We start from the raw sequence: 21269 nt of genomic DNA, 5'->3' as shown, positions 1-21269 counted from the left end.
TTATAAAAGCAATTGATATTCTTCAACTCACATTTTTTTACAGTGGAATTTATTTAGGATGTATTTTATACTATGAAGATAAAATTTTAGTAACAAATGAAGATTTTCTTCCAGTAATAGAAATTGATGAAACTTATCCAAGCTCTTTACATCACGATTATCATTGGTTTATGAAGGTTTGCAAAACTATATTTAGCATAAATAATTCAAATTTCAATTAAATATTTCGATTTTAATTTTGCTTTACTTTCTTTTTCTTAAATTCAGGTCGCATGCACATGGGACGATGTAAAGTCATTGCGTACCGATATGGAAAGATATTCAACGTCAGCAGTCCATTTTCGTACGAAATTACTTTCTTCAGCATGTCAAATGCAATCAGCACTTTGTATATCTGATTTAGGTCAACTTTATCATAAACCTTTAAGAGATTCCCATGGGACAGTTGTAATATCTTGTGTAAATTCAGTAAAAAGCCCAAAAAGTATTTCAGTATTAAATGCTAGATGGGTACCTCTTAATAAAATACAAAAGAAAGTTACGGCATTACACGAAGACAATAACATCAATGAAATATTAATAAGTTCAATAGCAGATCAAATTAGTTACCATCAAACATCAACAATACGTTTAACACGTGGTCTTTACTTAGGTTATCTTAAAATGCAAAGTTCTGTTGATCAAATACAAATAGTTGTACCGAAGAAAACACCAAACGTTCCACCTCATACGAAAATTCGTGATAATCCACATATATCGGCTGAAGAATGGAGTATCTTAAAAGGCGACAAAGCTATTCGTAATGTCGTTTTAGAATTTCATTCAAAACAAAATGGTAAAACCGAAGTACAAAAATTATTTTTAGAAGCCTTAACAGCCGCTGTCAACCGTTTATTTATATACATGAATATATCACCGGATGATGCATTAAATCATCGTTTATACGATATTGAAGTTATTGAATTAGGTTCTGATGTTAGTTTTTTAGTAGTGTGCCCGCCAGTGGAATCGTCTTGTGCTGTACCTGGTCAGAGAGAAATATTGTTACAACGTGGCGATCTGCTTAGTTTACCCATTCAAGCTTTTGAAATGATTCATTTGAGAACTTATCAAAATAGCATCATTCAAAAATATTCTAGGCTTTCTTGCATATTAGAACTTGACACAGCTTTGGCAAATCATTCTCATAGAGAAGCTTTTTCAAAAATTGAATTACAAACAGCAAAAGAACGCCTCCTAAAACTTCAAGAACTTACAAGCAGTTTAAATGCCGTATGGAAAGGTGTAAGATGGTTAATGGATGTTATAGGGTATGCCCGCGATAAGTCCTGTGTTCCTGCTACTTCTATGAAGGAAATTTTACAACACAAACAATTAGACAGTTTACAAGAAAATTTAGATGAAGATGACAATAACATACATTTATTGCAATTACCATCACGAGACGGAAAATTAATGAAAAGTAGTCCCGGCCGTGGAAGTTGGCCTGGACCTGCTGCAACAAATAATCTTGGAAACTCTAGTTGCTATCTAGCAGCGGAACATTCAAAGTCAGAACAAAATTTGGGATTGTCAAGACTAACGCCAGGCTATTTAAGCATAAATTCAGGAATGACCGATGAAATAGGCCCTTCGTCTAGAAAGAATAGTGCAGACTCTCAATCTGGCCACAGTTACTTTTCAGCCGGAGAAACTGCTTTAAGTGACCACAATTTATTAACACGTCTCCCACCATCAAAGTCTGAAGATACCTTAGTCATGTCTAAAAGATATCCTATGGGTCAACCGCATCGGAAGCGCTCTACAACTTCATCAATCACTTTAAATCCCGGAAATATACCTATTACATCTTCATTACATTGCTCAAAAGTTCAAGATATACCGAAAGCAAATAAAGTTATTGTCAGTAAAGGAATAACTGATTCTTTACAAAGTCTATCGAGTGATTCTGAAAGTTCCACGTACCCGCTAGTAATGGGTGGTAGAATAAAAGTTAAGGCAAAACTAGAAAAATCACCACGTGAAACCGTTAGTCTTCTGAAACCCACTCTCACAACATTACAAACTGATAAAAATTTACTTAGAGAACCATTACATATATCAGAACCGTCATCACCTTGTACAGAACAAATGCCACGTAAGTGTAATGCGAAATATTCTAGTACTGAAGATATTGCTCCAACAATAATAAGTAGTTGTACTATTTCAACAAGTTCGGCGACTTCTACCGTTACAACATCGAATATACCCCCAACGATTGCACAATCTTCGAATGTTGATATTGTAGGATGTAGTAGTAGTAGTAGTGGTAGCACTAATCCTAGTAACAGCGGTGCATTATTAACAAATCATTCTGGTATTATACAGGTATATGCTGCCTATGAAACAGGATTAGCTCAAGGGACCAGTTTAAAACTTCACGTCACTTCTAAAACAACAGCAAAAGAGGTTGTAGATTTAGTTGTTAAACAATTAAATATGGCGGTTGTACTAAAGGGCAAAGAAGGACCAATTTATACTGCTGACAAATTAGATAATTTCTGTTTAGTTGCTGTTATCGGAGCTCGAGAGCGTTGTTTAAGAGACGATTTTAAACCTTTACAATTACAAAATCCATGGAAAAAAGGAAAATTATATGTTAGGCAAAAACATGACCTTTTAGCAGCTATTGAACACTCTAATAGAGAAACTCATTTAATTTAGGATATATGAAATATTTTCCAAAATTCTTGCAATATAGTTTGATCCTGTTTTTTTTCTTTTATTTTTGTTTCGTTAGTTATAATAAAAAAGTGTCAATTAATGAATTTCTTTACAATGAATTCATTTAAGCAAGTATATGTATGTGATATAGTCAATCTTATTTGTTTTTAATTTATTACAACAACTACGTATGTGAAAGAAATGGCTTAAAATATTGTTAAAATATTAAAATTAAATAAAAGCATTTACGCGAATTTTATTTATTAACGGAGATCGAAAATTTTGCAACCCAAAGCTTGCTTAAATGAATTCAATTTGCTGCTCTTGTATGAATTATAAAGGCTAAGTAAATTTTTTTAGCTATGAATTTGGAAATTTGCAAATTGCATTTATTTTATTCAGGAAAACACATGTGTTAGCAACATTAAGATATTTATGAAATTTCGATATAAATTTGAAAAATCAATTTCTTTTAGTATCATGCTAAGAAAACTCTCACATTTTTGAAAGTAAAGAAAACTCATTTAAGAAATTATATTATTTCAATATCAATTTTAATAATTATTGTAAAATTAAACTAGCGCACACACTTCCACATTATAATGTGTTTCCCATATTCCAGGAAATTTTACTGCATTTCTTGTAAAAGTAATCTGTTATTTAATAATTGAATTATTTATTTAGAAAATAACGTGAGACCATCTGCATTTCAAGACTCTTTTGTTTTCCAGCAATTAGGGATGTTTATAGTTGAAGACAAAAATTGTGTGCTAGTTGTAGAGAAAAATTAAAATAAGAAAGCACGTTAAAAATAGTATTGTCGGATATCAAGATTTCTTAATTACTTCATTTGCAATAAAAGCATACTTTCCTTTCGAAATACAGGATATTGGATTATTTTTCTTCATTTTTCATTTATTGCTTTTTGATCAAAATTAAATCAAGAATAGGTCATCAATTTTATCTTACATGTTTGCTAAATTTTCTTATCAACTCAATATAAATTTATCATCCTGAGTTTTCAAATTGAATAAGAATGTCGAACAGAATTCTTTTTCTGTTATTTCTTTTAAAAATAAAATTTAAGATAACCTTTTAATTCTTTAGAGCATGCTAAAAATAATGTCGAAGAAAAGTAGGTACATATATATATAGGCATGTTATGTATGTATATATAATATATTAACTATTCGCAATTTTAAATATTTTCAACGTTCTTGATGTTATGTATATGTGTCGTTGTTTAATTAAGCATCAAAAATGATATTGCATAGATAAAAAACTTAACAATAATCTTTGAATAATTAATATGTATATCAAATAAAAAATTATTAAAATGAAACAGCTAGTGAAACTAATTGAATAAATTAATTTTTAAGTTTAGAAATACCTACCTTTCTATGGGTAGTAAATCAAAACTTAAGATCTGTATAACTTATTTTAAATTTAGATTTCATTTATACCTAAACTTCTCTCGTTAGTTTACACAAATACATATTACCAATTAGCCTAATAAATTGATTTTCAAAATTTTTTGAAATATTTTCTTTAAAGCAATATGCCACATAATAGAACCATTCACACGTTAAGCAAAGTTTGACGATTAAATTTCACATTGAAGATTAAAAGACTATGTTTTCGCATTATTATTAAATTAAAATAATAAAAATCAAAAAACAGTAAAATGGACCAAGAAGTCTTATTTAGGAACAATATTTAGTTTTTGAACAATATTTATTTCGCTTCTATGATTTCTCTCTTTCTTTCATATTCAATTCTTTATTTTAATTCTCCTAAACTTAGACATTAAAACTGTAACTAAAAAATTTTTACCAAATAGAAAAATTATAAATTTTGCTCTGCTAATCATAGCATAAATAGCCATATAATTTCTTGTATTTCTGTCGAAAAAAAAAACTGTATAAAAAAATTCGACTCAACTGTATTCTTCTCCTTCAATTTTGATTATTTAATTAGACGTTGGTGCCTCAAATTTCCATTAAATTCTCTTCTAATAAAACAAAATCGTTCTACTTTGCTTGATGCATTTACTTAATTTAAACATAAAACAGCTTGGATGTTAAACAATTTTTCTTCTATTTTAAGTAATTTTTTAATAACATATGATTGAAGTAACGTGTTTCCGAAGAATTTTTACAAACCATTTCTGTAATTTGACATTATTATAAGTATATTGAGTATATTGAGTAATTAATTTGTCTTAGCATTAAACTCAATGAATTTCATGTTTACAAAGAAAAAAGATAAAGCAATTTTATGCTAAATTTTATTTTTTATAAAAATTTCAATGTATGTATTTAATGCATTTGAAAAGTTTATTATTATTACACATAATAAATTTAATTCAAAATTTCTTTGTTAATTTATTCATACGATTACCTTATTTGCACATGTAACACTTTTCTGTTGTTACAGTTTTGCGCTCAGTTTTCCATGCAAAATTTGAGGATCTCCTTAAATGAATGCGGAATTCTGAAATTAATAATTTCAAAAAATGAACGTTCATTATCTTTTATATTTGATCTTTAGTTTAATAAATCAAGTATTTGTACAAATCTATATGAAGGTTTTCTTTTATCTGATTCTTAGTTTATGACTTTTGAAGTAATACTCACAATAAATAATACTTTGTTTGACATATTTTTATATGTATTTCTAAAGTTTTACGGAATCTTTCTACATGCAATTTGCTCATAAATTTACCTATCAACTCGGAAAAATTCTCCATAAGATCAGTATTTTGTTCTCAATTATTTTGTATTCTTCTTCACATCAAGTATCAATATTGTAAAAAATTAAATAACCAAAATGAATTCAAAAATAAAAAATAAATTGAAAAAATGACTTTAATTTTCAAATCTTATGAAATGTAATTGTGAATATTAATATATTAAATAAATAAATGTTAAAAAAATATTATACCCTAAAAATTAAATAATCTACATAATACATAAAAATACCTATGTAAAAAAAAAATATTGAAAAATTAAATTTTTTAAATGTATTTAATTAATAGATTAATTAATTAGAAATTAAAAAATTAAGGAAAAAACATAATGTTATAAAAGTAAATACACAAAATAAAATTAAAGTGTTTTATAATATTATTAATAAATCATTATTTAGTTGATTATTCTAAATTTAAAGATTAGTTTTAATTTTAATTTCTAGAATATTTAAAAAAAAACCATACATCTGAAACCAACAGATAAATTCGATAAATTTTAATTATTCGTGTAAATTTAAATATATAGAAAGTTGTGATTTTAGAATGACATAGAATATTAATTGAAATTTCAAAACGAAATATAATTAAAATTAATATTAAAATATTATTTAAGCTAATAAAGCTTATTAAAATATAAGCTGAAATTGTTTTAAGATTATATGTATGTATGTGTAACTTTAAATAAAAGAAAACAAAAAAAAATGAATAACTACAATTAAAATATTTAAAAAAAAAAATGTATTATTAATTAAGTTTAAAATTATTTGTAAATAACAAAGTATAAACAAAAGCTTTAAAAAAATGAATTTCATTAATATACATATAAAGAAATTATTCACATATTATGTATATGTATATATATATATTTATGTATGACATAGCCTAAAATTTAATATTAAAAATTAAAATAAAAACGAAATATTCCATTTAACTTTTCAACCAGAAAAACAAACATTTAAATAATTGTTTATATTTGTGCAACGTATACATTTGTATTTATTTTTGTATATTTGTATATTGTATTTTTAATTTAATAAATTCCTTTTCGTATTAACATTTCAGAATATAGCCAAAAATATTTTATGCAAATAATTATGACTGAGTAACTGCATTTTTACTGCCTCCAATGCATTATGTTTTTTTATATATACACATTTGCATTTCTAAAAATCATTTACAAACAATGCAGTTATGTTAAACTCTTACAAGTCACTGCATTTAAAAATATCACCAAAAATTTAAATTTAATTTCTTACTATCAAAGTCAAATTGCAAACAAAATTTAATAATACTAAAAAATATAATAAAATTTTTTAACCTTGTAAAATTTTACAAGAATGTTGCTAAAGAACTCTAGGGTTTTCCTTAAATTGTGAACTTCATCTATTTTTATAAATTTTTATTGAGTTCTCATTTATATCTCTTTATAATTGAAAAATTAAATACAAAAATTGTTTGACGCCTTATATGTATAAAAATCTCATTATAATGAAATAAACTACTATTTAGTTAAAGATATTGAGATTCAAAATTTGGTCAAACAAAATTTTTTCAATTTTCGAGAATATTTTTTACTTATATTCCATTCGATTCCTGTCAAGTACTTTTAATTATTAAAATTAAGCGAAATTTTATTAAGCACATTTTAAAAAATCTCTTCAAGTATAAAAATTAAAGTGACATTAATGCAAATTGAAAATATGACTATAGTAATTTATAGTAACTTATTTAAAAAATAAATTTATCTACTTATTTACAATATTTTTGATAATATACCCTATTATCTGACACAAAACAGCGAACCATTATTTTATTAAATTTTGCAAAACTAACGTTTATATAACTATTTTCAAATTTTTATTATTTTTACTTAATTTCATTTTAAAAATTAAAAAAATTTGTATAAGATGCAAAATATATTAAGCCTAACTTCGAAAACACCAGAATTCATAAATTAAATTTCAATTGTTAATAAATATATTATGTAATATACTAAATGTCCGCCCTATAAATAATAACAAAATCTAATTCAAAATTATGATAAAACCAAAATAAAAACGGCTGAAATGACAGAAAAAACAAAGAATAAATATAAATAAAATGACTATACATCAATTTTTGATATATGTAGAAAGATATACAAGGAAATAAGATCGAACATTAAAAATTAGCTGAAAAATAAATATTTAAGTATTTATCAAAGAGGCATGAATCCCTTACATAATTATGTATGTACATGTACATATGTATGTGTAAAAAATAAATATATAACTATGTAAAAAAAATCACAATTATGATTGTTATAGCACTCATTGAATTGTATAATTAATTTTAAGAAAATTTAATTAATAAAATTAATAAGTAAATTTCTGAGTTTTATTTACAATGTTATGAATACTAATATTTCATTCACATTTTTTTTTGCGCAGTAAATTTTAGTAAAATATTTGTAGTTAAAAACTCAGTTTAAGCAATTGGTTGAAGGCTAAGAGGATTTCCGAAAATTCTACCATAGCTCTTAAAAGCACGCTCGATATATCTGTCAGCGTATGTCTGAATTATCGAAAATCCCTTTACTCTTGTAACATAAGTACTCTTGAAATCCTTTTGTGTAGTAAACGAGGCTCATTTTGCAATAGAAAACGGATCTCAAATTGCAGGTTAAAAATTTTTTAACGTACATATGTATTTTGGTTTTTAAAATTACGATAATGTTAAAAAAACGGAAATTGACACGAAAAAGTATTTTAATGATTCTTAATGATTTCCTTCTATTGTGATTCATCAGCTGAGAAAGGGAAGTTTAAAATGAAGCTGGTCCGGGAAAAATCTTAAAACCTTTTCTTGAAAGCCATTTTATATATTTATAAGAAATCAGAAAAAGTCAACTAGTTACATCCTGTAGATCTGTAATGATGCAAACAAATATTTCTAACTTTTAAGTTAGAACTTTAAGCGCATAGGTATCTGAACAGATGAAAATCTCCATACAGACACTGTAAGGTAGCCGTCGGCTAAGTGCGGCCTATTAAACTTCAAAACGCGGGTCATCCTTCTGCTTGCAAGGAAAAAATTTTCAAATTTATCTATTAAAATTTTCCCAAAAAATTTATTATTTGCCAAAGTCAGTTGAAAATGTCATTTCTTCTTGTATGTATGTAATGTAAAAATATCGAATGACTCATACTCACATAGTACATATTTCCCCACACCCCACAAAAGTTTGAAAATGTTAATCTAAGAAATTATTTGTCGAAAATATTTTATAAGAAATTTTGAAATTTTTTTTGTGACAAACAAATTATGTATAGATATTGCCTTTTATTGCAAGTCTCTAACACTTCTTTTTCATAGCATGACTTTACCCCATGAACATATAATATAAATCTATGCAAAATGTGAAAAGAAAATTGTATGTTAGTTTAAGAAATTAAAGAATATTTATTTACTTTCCAAATATTTTTATTTATTAAGTCGAATCCGAAGTACAAATTATGTACATTATATGCAAATCGGATACCGTAGTGTATCTTTAAATTTCAAAAAAAAAATTTTTTTAAAACACCTTATTAAGTCTTAAATTTTAAGCCAGTGAAAAATATTTTATTATTTTTCTGGAATATGTTAAATATTGTTAAATTAATTTTTGCCATAAATGAATAAAATTTTTTATCTTATTATTTTTATAAAAAAATTTGTTTTTGATAAAAGAAAGAATCATTACAAATTTCTTAAAGTGATAAATTAAAAGTATATTTTTATGTGTTGTTTTTCCATTAATGAAAACGTCAAATTCTTTAATTAGAATGGTAAGAAAAAAAGGTCAATACATTATTTTCATTTTCATTTTACAATAAAGATTTTTCTCGCTTATACGCTTATACAGATATACACTCATTAATACAGATAAATGTAAAACTACAAATTAACTCAATCTTCCATGCTTTCATTATTTCTGTCAGGCGAAACTCCACCATTTTTATTTGGTGAATTTGATCTAGATCTGGATTTATCTTTATCTGAAACAGACCTATCCCTTGAATCACGTGACTTTGAACGTGAACGTGATCTTGAATCACGTTTTGCAGATCTAGATCGTGAACGTGAGTCTCTTTTTGCGGAGCGTGAACGTGACTTCGATTTAGATTTGGATGCATCACGTGATTTGCTAAAGTAAAAAAAAAATTAATTGGAAAAAGTGTAAAATTTCGTTATTTTTTAATAAAAAGTTACTTAGAATGAGATCTGGATCTTGATTTAGCTGGTGATTTTGATTTAGATCTATCCCCTCGTGATTTAGAACGACTGCGAGACTTTGATCGTGATCTTGTCGAACGACGAGACCTAGACCTTGATGAACGTCTACGTGAACGACTTCTTGAACGAGAACTTGAAGAACGTGATCGACCACGTCCACCACGACCACTTCGCCAACTTTGGCGATCTTCAATTAATCGAATGCGTCGTCCATTTAGTTCTGTATCGTCCAATTTTTCAATTGCTGTCCGCATATCAGATTCTGAAGCAAATTCAACAACCCTAAAAAAAAACAAGAAAATTTTTTAATTAATAAAAATATTTTAGGAATTGATTTAAAAATTACGATTTGGCTTAGTGCAGTATCAAATCTTAAAAACCATTTTTTAACTCACCCTTCATTTCTTCTCTGCTTATGTGCATCAGCATATGTTACTTCTCCAGCTTGCCTCATATAATCTTTTAAGTCCTTAAAAGTAAAATGCAAATATAACTTTCGGAAAAAATAAAGTTTTCAAATCCAAAATTTAAGAAAAACTATTCCATTTTTCAACCTTTCAAATTTTCCGCAAATTTCGTTCATATGTTTTAATTTCATTAATAATTAAATCAATCAAAAACAAATCTTTTAATAAATACAAATGTTAAGTCTTCAGGTTCCGAGGAAATGCTCTAACATCCAATGTGTTTTAAGTTGAACAAATACATGAACCAGACAGCAATTTTATGCAGAAGATTGAGCCAAACATCATTTGACGAGGGGTTTAACTGAAGAAATCTTCTTTAATACCCTAAGCGGTGTAAATAACTTTTCTAGTTTGATAATGATTGTGTGTGTTTTTGTGCAGAAGAAACCAAAGTCGAACGAATAGACTTAACTATTTAATATTTATTAAAAGCCGACGCATTTTACGTATTATATATAGTTTTTCTTAGTTTTGAAATATAAAAAAATATTTTAAAATTATAAACTAAAAACATGACAAAATGCATTTTTGATATTATTTTCTTACATTATAAAATTTATATAATTCATGTATGCAAACCCGTTAATTAAGCTCAAAAAAATCGTCTGTGCTAAGTGTTTGCACTCCTAATGGTTTTTTATTTGGTTCACACATTAATAATTCATTTGGACCCACATATATTAGCGAAAAAGAGACTCTGCTCATTATTATGAAAAAAACCTCTTTGTGAAGTAGATACTTGCTCGCTCTTTTGGTTGGCTGGCTAAGCAACCCAACGTCAGAATTTTAACTTTGAAAATGTTGACCAAGATTAGAAAAACAGGTTCGATCTAGTCCCATTTCCAACTATAATATGTTAGAAATTATAGAGAAAACAATTTTATTGTACACACGTTCTAGTGGGGGAGAACCAATCATCTTTATGATACCATCTAGAAATTGTTCGTACGTTTTTATTTTCTATTTTGAAATATGATTTAGTGACGTTGACTGATTTAAATATTATTAAGCTCAAAAGTACCCAAAACGCGAAATACAGTTTAACAGAGGATGTGATGACAACCGTACATTCTATATTATCAAAAAAGCTACATCTTGCCAAGGAAGATTGATTTTGTGATAAGCTCTCGTCGCAAATGAATTCCTTATATCCAGTTTTTATTAGATAAAAAGGCACACAAAAAGTAGAAAGTACCACCAAAACCATTACTAATGAAATGGACGCTTTAAAATTATAAAAAAAATAGAGCAAATTTCTAAAATACAAAATATTTGTTTTAATATGTTATTAAGATTTTTTTTTATATAATTATACTTCATTATTAATTTGGCCGCAACACCACATCTTAGATTGATATGATCCAAAAATTTTAGATATGTTATTTTTTTTTCTTTTGAAGCTTTCTATGATGTACATACATGTGTTTCATAAAGTTGATTTTAACTCATTCTTAATTTTTACTCGCAATGTTGCGGTTTTCACTGATAGTATGTAAATTATTCCGATTTTTTTGTACATAGTCTAAGGTTATATAGGTTAAATGGCTATGGTTCTGACAAACAAAAAAAAATATTTTGCGAAAAAACAAAAATTGAAATGGAAAATTATAAAATAGTTTAAAGAAACAAAAAAAACATGGGAAAAAGGAATTAAGAAAAAAAAACTTGTACTTTACATTACTATCAGTTTTGTTCTACATTTTTAATTATTGTCGTTTACAACAAACTATCAAACACCATATTTGTGCTTTTTAGAATATAATATAAAAAATTTATCGCCAAATTTTAATAACGAATAAACCCGATATTTAAAAAATAAAGCATATAAAATTTTTATTTACAAAATAAACACTTTTCAATGTTTATTTTGTAAAATATTAAAATATATTATGTAGTTTAATTTTTGAACTTATAAATGCAAGTTTTATAAAACAACATCTAAAATTTTTAAAGTACAGATGCATATGCTGGCATTGATTGTGTTATTTTACTACATTGACTTGATTTTAGTTTTTAGCTATCAAATTTAGAGAAGCCCTAAGATGGTTGTGAGTAGGCCAAACACCATATAAGTAATCATCATCGTGACCATCAAGTCGTCATCATCATCATCATCATCATCCTTGTAATGGTCGATCCGAAAATTATGATATTATAAAATGTAAGATTTTATCAAAACATAATTTGCCCCAAGGTATATTTAACGTGTATTATTAATTTTTTTATTTTGGAATGGAGAGCACTGTCTGTTTTAGCACACACACACTTTTTTTATATGGATTAAAGTTCCTCACATCTTATCGCGTCTGCGAATATGAACTTGCATGAATTTTTCTACCAATATTTCCACTAAATCGCCTATCATTGATAACACGATATGTGTTTTGTATATTCTTGAGCACCTCGTCATTTCAAAATAGAAGGAGGATTATTGCACAACACATCAGTCAGTCACATTTTCAGCGAGCCCATATTGTCTTCGGAAAAAATAATTTAAAAGTTTTTGTTTACTTTTTTTTAAATTATTTTTTTTTACGTATTTATGTATCTTTTTTTTTATTCTTTCTTATACTTAATATTGTTTATTATTTTTGAAATATTAATCTAAAAAAATTATTTTGATAATAAATATCTATGTCAAAGATAGGTACTATATGATTTGATAGCACAAAACACCGAAACTCGAATATGAAAAAAAAAATGTTAAAATTCCGCTTTAACATAGAAATCTACAATCAATTTAAATAATTGATATAATCGCATGCTTTATCATAATTAAGGAAAGCCCAAAAATAAGTTATTTTATGGAAAAATGTTACCTGAGGTTAATAAAAACTAAAGTATAGTTAGATCTCTTCAATTTCTTTTGAGTGTATGTATACATTTAAAGTAAAAAATATTAAAAAAATAAATAAATTAAAATTAAACCGTTGCAGCATTCATACTTTTACCTAACATTAAATCCCCAATTATAGGTAACCTTTTATAGTATTTTCATAAAAATTGTATTGTAGATGCATATTATGAAAATAATGTGTTTCTTTAACTTATTCTAAGCAGCAGGCAACATTTTTCTATTTATAAACCTACACCACATAAATTCATGGTAACTCAATTTTATTTTATCAAGTAACTTTTTCTTAGGAATTAATTTAACTTAGCAATTTGCACTATTTACTATATACATATTGAGAAAATCTATATAATGAATTAATCAAATTTTTGAATTACCATGAACTTAATTATTGAACTAGTACAACCAAACTGAAAAAGTGGGTATTTCAAAAGAAAAAGTAAAATAAAAGTAGCTTATTATCTATGCACAATTTGTTTTCGTTGAACATAAAATTACATCTAAATTATTAATCTAATTTTAAATCTATCCACAAACCATAAAAAATCGAAATTTTAATTCAAACATACCTGCCAGCTTACACGACTTGACAAATTTCCAACAATCAAACGATGTTCTGTTCGTAAAGGAGGACCATACCTGGAGTTTGATTTATTATTTCTTCTATAGCAGATTTAAAGAAAAAAAAAAAAAACAAAAAAAATACGAAAAAAAAAATTACGATTACAAAAATTTTAACACTGTAGTTAAAGACATAAAAGTTTTTTTGTATAACTTAGCTATTTTTGTTATATAAACTAAGTATACCCAAAAATCTATGTCTACTATCCCACAGTGATAAGCTAAAAGTGATATGTAAAAGTTCGTGATAGATTATAGATCAGGTGTTAATCTAATACATAATTTATTTTAGAAATTTTCTTTTATGCTACATCTAACGCAGGTAAAATCCAATTTTGGTCATAGATCAATAACCATATTTAATTTTTATCAGTAAAAATTACACCTAGACACATATGTACGTATATATGAAAATGTTGTATAATGTACGCCTATTTATTAATTATAAAGCTTAAAATATGCAAGATTTTAATTTTTGAAAATAGCTATTACGGGTGTAGAAAAAATTTTAATAACTGTCATTTACAAGTCTAATTTCTATATTATGTAGATGTGTCCATAAAAATTTCCAATTTTGTTTTGATAATTTCAATATATAACATAAATTAAAAAACTTACTTGTCATTATATCGTCCACCACCACGTCTACTATCATATCTGTCGTATCTATCTCTATGACTCCCTCTCGCAGTTCCCCGCGCAGGTTCAACAACAACTCTGAAATTAAATATGTATACAAATGTATTAAGACCAGACTTATTGAAATCTGTTAATAGAACCAACCTTTCACCCAGCAGTTCTTTCCCATTCAACTCATAAACGGCATCATCAGCATCTCGATAATCTTCAAATTCCTTCGTTGATTGAAAAAAATAGAATAAAAATATTAAAAATTATGGCATATTTGCAAAATTAAACTTTTTGCAACTTACCACAAAACCGTAGCCATTTTTAATTAGAATATCTCTGGTCCTTCCATAACCCTTAAAAAATCTCTCTAAATCGCGCTCACGGACTCCATATGGCAATCCTCCAACATAAACTCTTGATCCAACCATTATTAATTAAAATTGTGTTTTCTAAATTTACCAAAAATATTGAAAAATATAATTTCACTTACGCATTAGTTAGTAATTTTTTTTCGTCAAAATGGCGGCTCTTTCGATAACCAGACATGCCGCTAAATCAATTTTTCAATTCAATTTTTTACGATAAATATAAAGGCTCACCTTATAAAAACACGATTGAATTGAAATTTTTTACTTGAATTTTGTTCTTTTTTATCAATTTCTATATTTTCTTTATGATTTCCTCTAATTCAATACCAAAATATTTAGAAAAAAAAATCCGTGAAAGAACGCCACCTTCTACTTCTTTTCCAAAAAAACGGAAATGAAACGATGAGGCGAAGTTCTTTTTATTTCGATCAGTTTTAACTTACAAATATATTTTTCTCGCTCTGTCTTATGTCAAATGCATCTTTCGTCAGGGGTAAGTCACCACTTTATTTTTCATTATGTTTTGACATAAAAAATTTACTATTTGAAAAAATAATGTAATTTAAAAATAATTAATTTCAACTTTTATTGGAAAAAGCAAACTTCAAAATTTAAAAAACCATTATAATTTGACAGAAAAAATAACATTATAAATTAAAATTTGTTAGCGTATATAATATATACCTATTTATAATTTTTTAAATTTGGCATTAACAAATTTTAAGACCATTAAGACTAAATCTGATTCTAACAATTTTCTTGCTTTATAATAATTCTCTTAACAACAAATTTTACTATACCAACTAGATTTAGTAATTGTAGTTATATAAAATCAAAAAGTTTTAAAATAAAAATGATTCGGTTTCGTTTTAAAACAACTATCAAGCTTCTTAGATTATTGAATTTGCTATAATCAAAAGAATTTCACTTTGACCTTAAGTTTATGTATTCATTTTTCAGCTTTCTAAAGTTGAAAACAGAGCACGAGCGATTTTGCGCGGTGAAATGTCAGAACTCATACGGAATACACATATTTCAATTGGACTACAACAACCAATTCGGAATTTCTGCCGCGAATTTAATCGTCGGTGGTGAAATTGTCTAAATCATTACTTTATTGATGGCGGTTTTTTAACATTATCTGTTTCCGTCTGTGACATTATATGCAATATACTGCTTAGTTGGTTTTGCCAATGTTCTGCGTTAACAACGGTAAACCGTTTTTTACTCCAAAGCAAATTCAAATACGTCAAATAAGTTTCGCGTTTGTTTTTTAGGTATTGTTTTCATATACGATATAACCTGAGATTAAATCTATGGTAGCGTTTACAAATGAAGCAAAATTCGACAACTAAATCCTAAAACTAATTAAACTTGTGTTTGCGAATTTGATATGGTAAAATATTTTGTCACTGATAATTTGATATATTTAAATTTTCTGTTTTTTTTTCTGTTATTGTAATTAAAAAACAAAATAAACTGAGCACACTTACAACATATCGAAAATTTTGCGATTCGCCATTATTAATTATTACAGCTATCAAGAACTTGTGTGAAAAATTGGACAACATTCTTTTTTCCTCATACGATTTAGTTTGATTGAATGTTTATAAATCGCACATGTTTTAAACTTTAATCGTTTCAAACTAAATCGTACAATTTTGCTCAATTTGTAAACACTGCCTATAATAAAGTCTGTCAACTTATTACATATAGGACTAAAACTATTTAATGCAGCTTAGACTTTGGGTCAAAACTGAAGAATTTGAAAATTACGAAAATTATAGCCGGAATATAAATGAGCTGATCATAACTTTCGCAAAAAATATGCGTCATTTTAATTTCCAAAAACCTGAGAGAAAATTTGATAGAAATTATGTCACTTCTGTTGCCATCAAGCCATCAAGCAAAGTACATGTAAACAGTACGTTACCTCGGATGCGGAAAACTAAAGCTTCCAGTTTTTCCTTATAAATTCCTTATAAATTTTCCAAAGAATGATCGCGTTTAGCAAGTTTGTGAAATTATTTGCCAAAATAACATTTATTGGCAGCAAAAAGTTCTTCGCAGTTGAACAGACAATGAACTGGCTAGTCGAAATATTTAATGTTAATGGGTGTGTTCAACCGTCGTCAACGCTTTAAACAATTTTCTGCTGAACGCTTATTTTTTTAATCACTTAACTTAAGCGGTTTAAAAATTTTGAAGGAAAAAAAGTATACTTCATTATGCAGTCGATGAACTTTGGCATTTTGATGTCATATATGTTTATGTAAGATTTAAAAATATAGTTAACATTATTTTTACAAATATACTTTATTTAAATTATAATTTGTATCATTATAAAACATAAGTACCTCTTATGACTTTCAATCATCATTCTCCATTGTGTTTGGCTTTTTAGAAATTTAAAAATAAGAAAATATAAAACTGGCAGCCGTTATACATACCAAATGTCATATTTCTTTAAAGTAAAAATAAAGGGTTGCGGACTGTTCAATGGACCTCTGCAGCAATAATTAAATAAGCGCTTAAGTTGGCTGAACGTACCCATTATTTATTATTCGCCTATATAAATGCTTAGTTAGGTCGCATTTTGGTTATTTTATTTATTAGTTATGTCAAACACAATTTTCATATTTTTGTAAACTGAAATCTTTAAAAAATACATATTATGTCTCTTCACAAAACAAAAAATAATTTTATCATAATAGATTTGGCATTATAGATTTGAGTTGTGCCTTGATTTTTTAAAATAATTGCACTAATTCGAATTTAGTAAATTTATTATTTTTCATTTTAAATATTAAGACTAAAAAGATGGTTTTATTTATTTACATATATATAGATTGTAAGTTAAATTAATTAAAAATTGTTTGTTTTTTCAATTAAACTATCTTTAAACGTTTTTGAAAATTGGCATTAAATCTGGTCCAGTTTACAATTGCAAAACTGAAAATTGTACGCTCCCAGAGACCTTGTAGTAATTTATTCTCGTCAATAGCAGATTGTGTACAATTTGGGTTACCCCTTGGTTGTTTAACGTTAACGAACACCTGTTAAAAATAACGCGTGAAGTGATATGTCAAAAATAAAAAAGTTTTATTATTACAAATCGACTCACATTTGCTTTTTTTTTTAAATTATGTTTAATTATGCTATGTAAACAAATAAAAAGAAAACTATATATTATTGAATAAAGACTTAATTTGGTGCTGATCTGTATTGTCAGAGCAAAAATTGAAAAATGAGTGTCCTTAATCAGAAAACAGTTTTCGTTCTTGATCACACACAATATTTTGGGATTTCTTCTGAAAAGCCAATAGACCTTGATTTTTTCAAAAATAAAGGTTCATTATGTCCCTTGAGCAAGAGTTTATGGACATTTTCAGTAGAGGTAATAGTATAATTAAAAATAAGTTTATGCTCACATTTCTTTAATTTTTAAGTCATCTTTGGAATATTGTCGTATTGTATGGGACTTATTCCCAGCTGGAAAACTGGTACGTTAAAAAGGTTATTTTTAAAACTTAATGTCACTGCTTAATTTAAGGTAAGATTAATAGTAAGTGATTCGGCTGCACATGTTGTAAATACCTGGAATAGTTCTACTCAAAATATAAGCTACGTCACCAATGCAATGTCCATGGTAGGGGTCCCCCAAAGTTCCGCTCATTCAAGTGATCATTCGGTTATTCACGGACTAAGAGCCGCTATAGACGCATTAGCAGAACCATCTGAATCCCAAAAAGAGTTTGATCAAAAATTGCAAAATAAAGGTCGCGTAATATGTATAACTTCGGCAAGAGATGATAAAAGCATGGTAAGCTTGGAGGATATATTTCACACTGTATTGGCTCAACATAATCTCTTAGCAACTAAACAGAATGATTGCCTCCCAATTAATCTATGTCATTTAGTCATTATTAATATAACGCCCATGCATATGGGACTATTGGTTTCAACAAGAGGTCCGCAAGAAATTTCTCCCCATTTAACTAGTGAAATACACTCAGTTTATGCATCTGAGGTGTCAAGTAAACTGACACATTTAATACTTTCACATTTTGATCTCGCAAGTACAACAGTAACTGGAATCCCAATGAAGGTAAAAACATTTTTATATGTGATATATGTTAAAATACGATATATATTTTAATATTGCAGGAAGAGCAAAATGCAAATTCTAGCGCCAACTATGATGTTGAGATATTTCATTCAAAAAATTCTCATACAGTTATTTTTGGTTCTGAATTTTTACCAACAAGTGTTAAAGAAGGTTCCGAATATGAAACAGTAACCTTAAAATGGAGCACCCCTAGAGGATGTGGAACAAATGATTTTCAACTCTGTCTAGCTCAAGATAGAGTAACTCCTGTAGATGTCACATCGAGGCCAAGCTCTTGCCTTATAAATTTTTTACTTAACGGACGATCGGTTCTACTTGAAATGCCAAGGTTTTACATTTCGTTTTCTTCTTTTTGGTTATAATAATATTGTTATTCTACTGTTTAACAGAAAATCCGGCGGAAAGCAAACCAGCCACTTACTTTCCGCCAGAGGTGGGGAAATATTCATCCATTCCCTTCCACTTACACGGTCCTGTTTTGAAGACTTCCCATCGATATCTGAAGGAAGCGGAGGAAAAGTTATAGACTATCGAATAGCTGATCTTAGTAATTTAATCAAAAGCAACACTCTATTGCCTCTTAAGTCTTCCACGGAACGTCGATATGATGAAAATTTACAAAAAGCTCGTATAAAACTGTGCAAAAGATCGACATACTTTCCTCTTACTCTAGGTAATGTTTCAATTTTGTATTAAATAATTAGGAAATGCATATGAGTGGCAAATAAAATGATACCTAATTCAAAATGCAATTGTACACATAAAGGAAGGCCTAAGTAAAAATTTTTAAAAAATTTAATACTGCAATCAAAACTAACATTTAAAAAAAAAACTATTGAGAGGAAAAATTAATTGAAATTTGAGAAAAGTAGATATCTGATGTGCTTTTCAGATGTTTTCATTCTGAAAATTTAAACGTTGTGCTTAACTTAATTTTTTATTTTATTAAAGTATGTGCTAACTTAAATTTTAAAAATCTTATTAAAAATTTTACTTATGGCAGATTTGTAATGTTTTAAATTAAACTGTTTCTTGTTATTAATTATAATACATACCTATATGCTAGTTTAACCAATATCAACAAATGATCATTTCATCCTAATGTTTTTTGTTTAATTGGAGGATCTCTCAAAATTTCCAGAGATAAAAATTAAAAAAAACTATAGATTTTATAAAAATATATTTATAAATTCATTAATTGTAGGACTAACAATAGTCTACAACATGCAATCTTACCTAGAATCATTGTTAACCGCTATTGGGAAAGAAGAGCTAAATGATAGTGACATTAACCAGTGCCAACAAATAATCTTTTCAATATTAGGTTTGACGAATAGGCAAGAGCCTTTGCCCATAAGTTTATGTCAAAGGTATATTATGTCGATCTATCGATGCTTGCTGCAATACTAAAATATTGAATTTTAAATGCTTATAATTATACTATATAACAATGTACTTTTTTAGATTTCGAAGTTCAAAGAAAGAAGAACAATTTAAATTATTATGGAATGAGCTTGAACTCTTAATACAAAGCAGTGGTAATTCAACTGGACATAAAGCTGTTTTACTCTCATTGCGAGAATGCAAAATGAAATGCTCCGAATTTTCAAATAATAAACCTGAAGTAAATCAATCTATTAATGAAATAGAAAATCTAAGTATGTGTAAGCATAAATTTTTCAAATTCAAATTTCATATTATATGCCAATTTAAGGAGAAAACATTAACAACAATATAGTGATTAAAGCAACTACGGACTCACCTTTATCTCCAATTTTATTCGCAGAAAGCGCATCAAAATCAAAGCGATTTCTTCCTTATTGTGGAAATAGGTATTAAAAGCAAATTTCAGATTAACTAAAACTTAATCTTGATATTGTTTTAGATCTCTTTTGGGAATAATTTCTAGTTCTCAAAAAAAAGTATTGCAAAAAAGAATAGAATTTTCAGGTAGAATTTGTACGCCAACAGGTCAAACTGCAAAACTATATCCAAATGTTGGAAAAAATGAGAGGCACCCAAATAAATTGTGAACATTGATTTTATTTCATTCGATAACAATTGAGTACTCAAAATAATTGTTCTAATCTCATAGGCTTATAAAGTTAATTATGCATAAAAATTAAGTTTATAAACTCTGAACTCATTTTTCAAGGTCGAACAGTTTAATCTTTACTTTGGTACTCATTATTTTGCATTTCTTAAAAAATTATAGAAGAGATAATGTGGATTATGGAGGAAACTGGAAGCGATACTGATGCAATAATGCGAAAAAATTATAAATATATTTTAAAAGCAAATAAATAGATTTTTTAAAAATTGTTAACATTTTTTTCTAGTCAACTTTTTTCACTATATAGCTGTTTTAACATAATTTTAAATTTAAATACACACCGATGAAAGTTCAACGATGGATTAAATTGTTATTGCACATTATGCTAAGAGCAACAGGAAAAAATCATTATACATATAACTCGTTTGCTGAAATTCT

The 21269-nt window shown here is 27.1% G+C and overlaps 3 protein-coding genes across 9 annotated transcripts in view; 2 read left to right on the top strand and 1 right to left on the bottom strand.

The window, feature by feature from the left end:
- Nucleotides 1–5626, top strand: part of LOC129609384 (uncharacterized) — a 35947-nt gene extending 30321 nt beyond the window's left edge. The window contains exons 9-10 of one of the 2 annotated variants that reach the window (XM_055521307.1): nucleotides 44–176; nucleotides 268–5626. In XM_055521307.1, the coding sequence (XP_055377282.1) occupies nucleotides 44–176; nucleotides 268–2703 (2569 nt within the window). In that variant the 3' untranslated portion in view covers nucleotides 2704–5626. The remainder of the gene's footprint in view (nucleotides 1–43; nucleotides 177–267) is intronic. The other variant, XM_055521308.1, reaches the window with a different exon arrangement.
- Nucleotides 5627–8981: 3355 nt separating this feature from the next.
- LOC129608457 (serine-arginine protein 55-like) lies at nucleotides 8982–15049 on the bottom strand. Of its 6 annotated transcripts, none has more exons than XM_055519960.1 (8): nucleotides 14772–15049; nucleotides 14584–14695; nucleotides 14435–14505; nucleotides 14270–14368; nucleotides 13600–13690; nucleotides 10105–10178; nucleotides 9686–9991; nucleotides 8982–9620 (listed from the first exon to the last, which is right to left on the bottom strand). In XM_055519960.1, the coding sequence occupies exons 1-8, from the start codon at nucleotides 14825–14827 to the stop codon at nucleotides 9383–9385; spliced, it is 1047 nt and encodes a 348-aa protein (XP_055375935.1). In that variant the 5' UTR covers nucleotides 14828–15049; the 3' UTR covers nucleotides 8982–9382. The 6 variants fall into 6 exon arrangements, with proteins under 6 accessions (XP_055375935.1, XP_055375943.1, XP_055375961.1 ...); XM_055519968.1 differs by having other exon boundaries at nucleotides 13600–13669; XM_055519986.1 differs by having other exon boundaries at nucleotides 8987–9620; nucleotides 14584–14730; nucleotides 14881–15048.
- A 2594-nt stretch (nucleotides 15050–17643) lies between these two features.
- On the top strand, nucleotides 17644–21104 carry LOC129608164 (protein asunder). The gene is made up of 9 exons (XM_055519502.1): nucleotides 17644–18046; nucleotides 18099–18152; nucleotides 18203–18757; nucleotides 18817–19106; nucleotides 19168–19451; nucleotides 19983–20148; nucleotides 20243–20436; nucleotides 20493–20610; nucleotides 20664–21104. Exons 1-9 carry the CDS (start codon nucleotides 17897–17899, stop codon nucleotides 20809–20811), a joined length of 1959 nt encoding a protein of 652 aa, XP_055375477.1. The 5' UTR covers nucleotides 17644–17896; the 3' UTR covers nucleotides 20812–21104.
- Nucleotides 21105–21269: the final 165 nt, after the last annotated feature.

Source organism: Condylostylus longicornis, unplaced genomic scaffold, assembly GCF_029603195.1.
Source record: "Condylostylus longicornis isolate FDR11 unplaced genomic scaffold, ASM2960319v2 ptg000004l, whole genome shotgun sequence".
NCBI classification, from domain to species: Eukaryota; Metazoa; Arthropoda; class Insecta; order Diptera; family Dolichopodidae; genus Condylostylus; species Condylostylus longicornis.
This window is presented reverse-complemented; position numbering and strand designations above follow the sequence as displayed.

Coding starts and splice junctions, on each gene's coding strand:
- LOC129608457 (XM_055519954.1), bottom strand. CDS start 14,827: ATGTCTGGTTATCGAAAGAGCCGCCATTTTGACGAAAAAAAATTACTA. Junction 14,369..14,434: donor AAAGAACTGCTGGGTGAAAG/GTTGGTTCTATT, acceptor ATTTAATTTCAG/AGTTGTTGTTGAACCTGCGC. Junction 9,992..10,104: donor AAGCAGAGAAGAAATGAAGG/GTGAGTTAAAAA, acceptor GTTTTTTTTTAG/GGTTGTTGAATTTGCTTCAG.
- LOC129608164 (XM_055519502.1), top strand. CDS start 17,897: ATGAGTGTCCTTAATCAGAAAACAGTTTTCGTTCTTGATCACACACAA. Junction 18,153..18,202: donor TATTCCCAGCTGGAAAACTG/GTACGTTAAAAA, acceptor GCTTAATTTAAG/GTAAGATTAATAGTAAGTGA. Junction 20,149..20,242: donor CCCATAAGTTTATGTCAAAG/GTATATTATGTC, acceptor GTACTTTTTTAG/ATTTCGAAGTTCAAAGAAAG.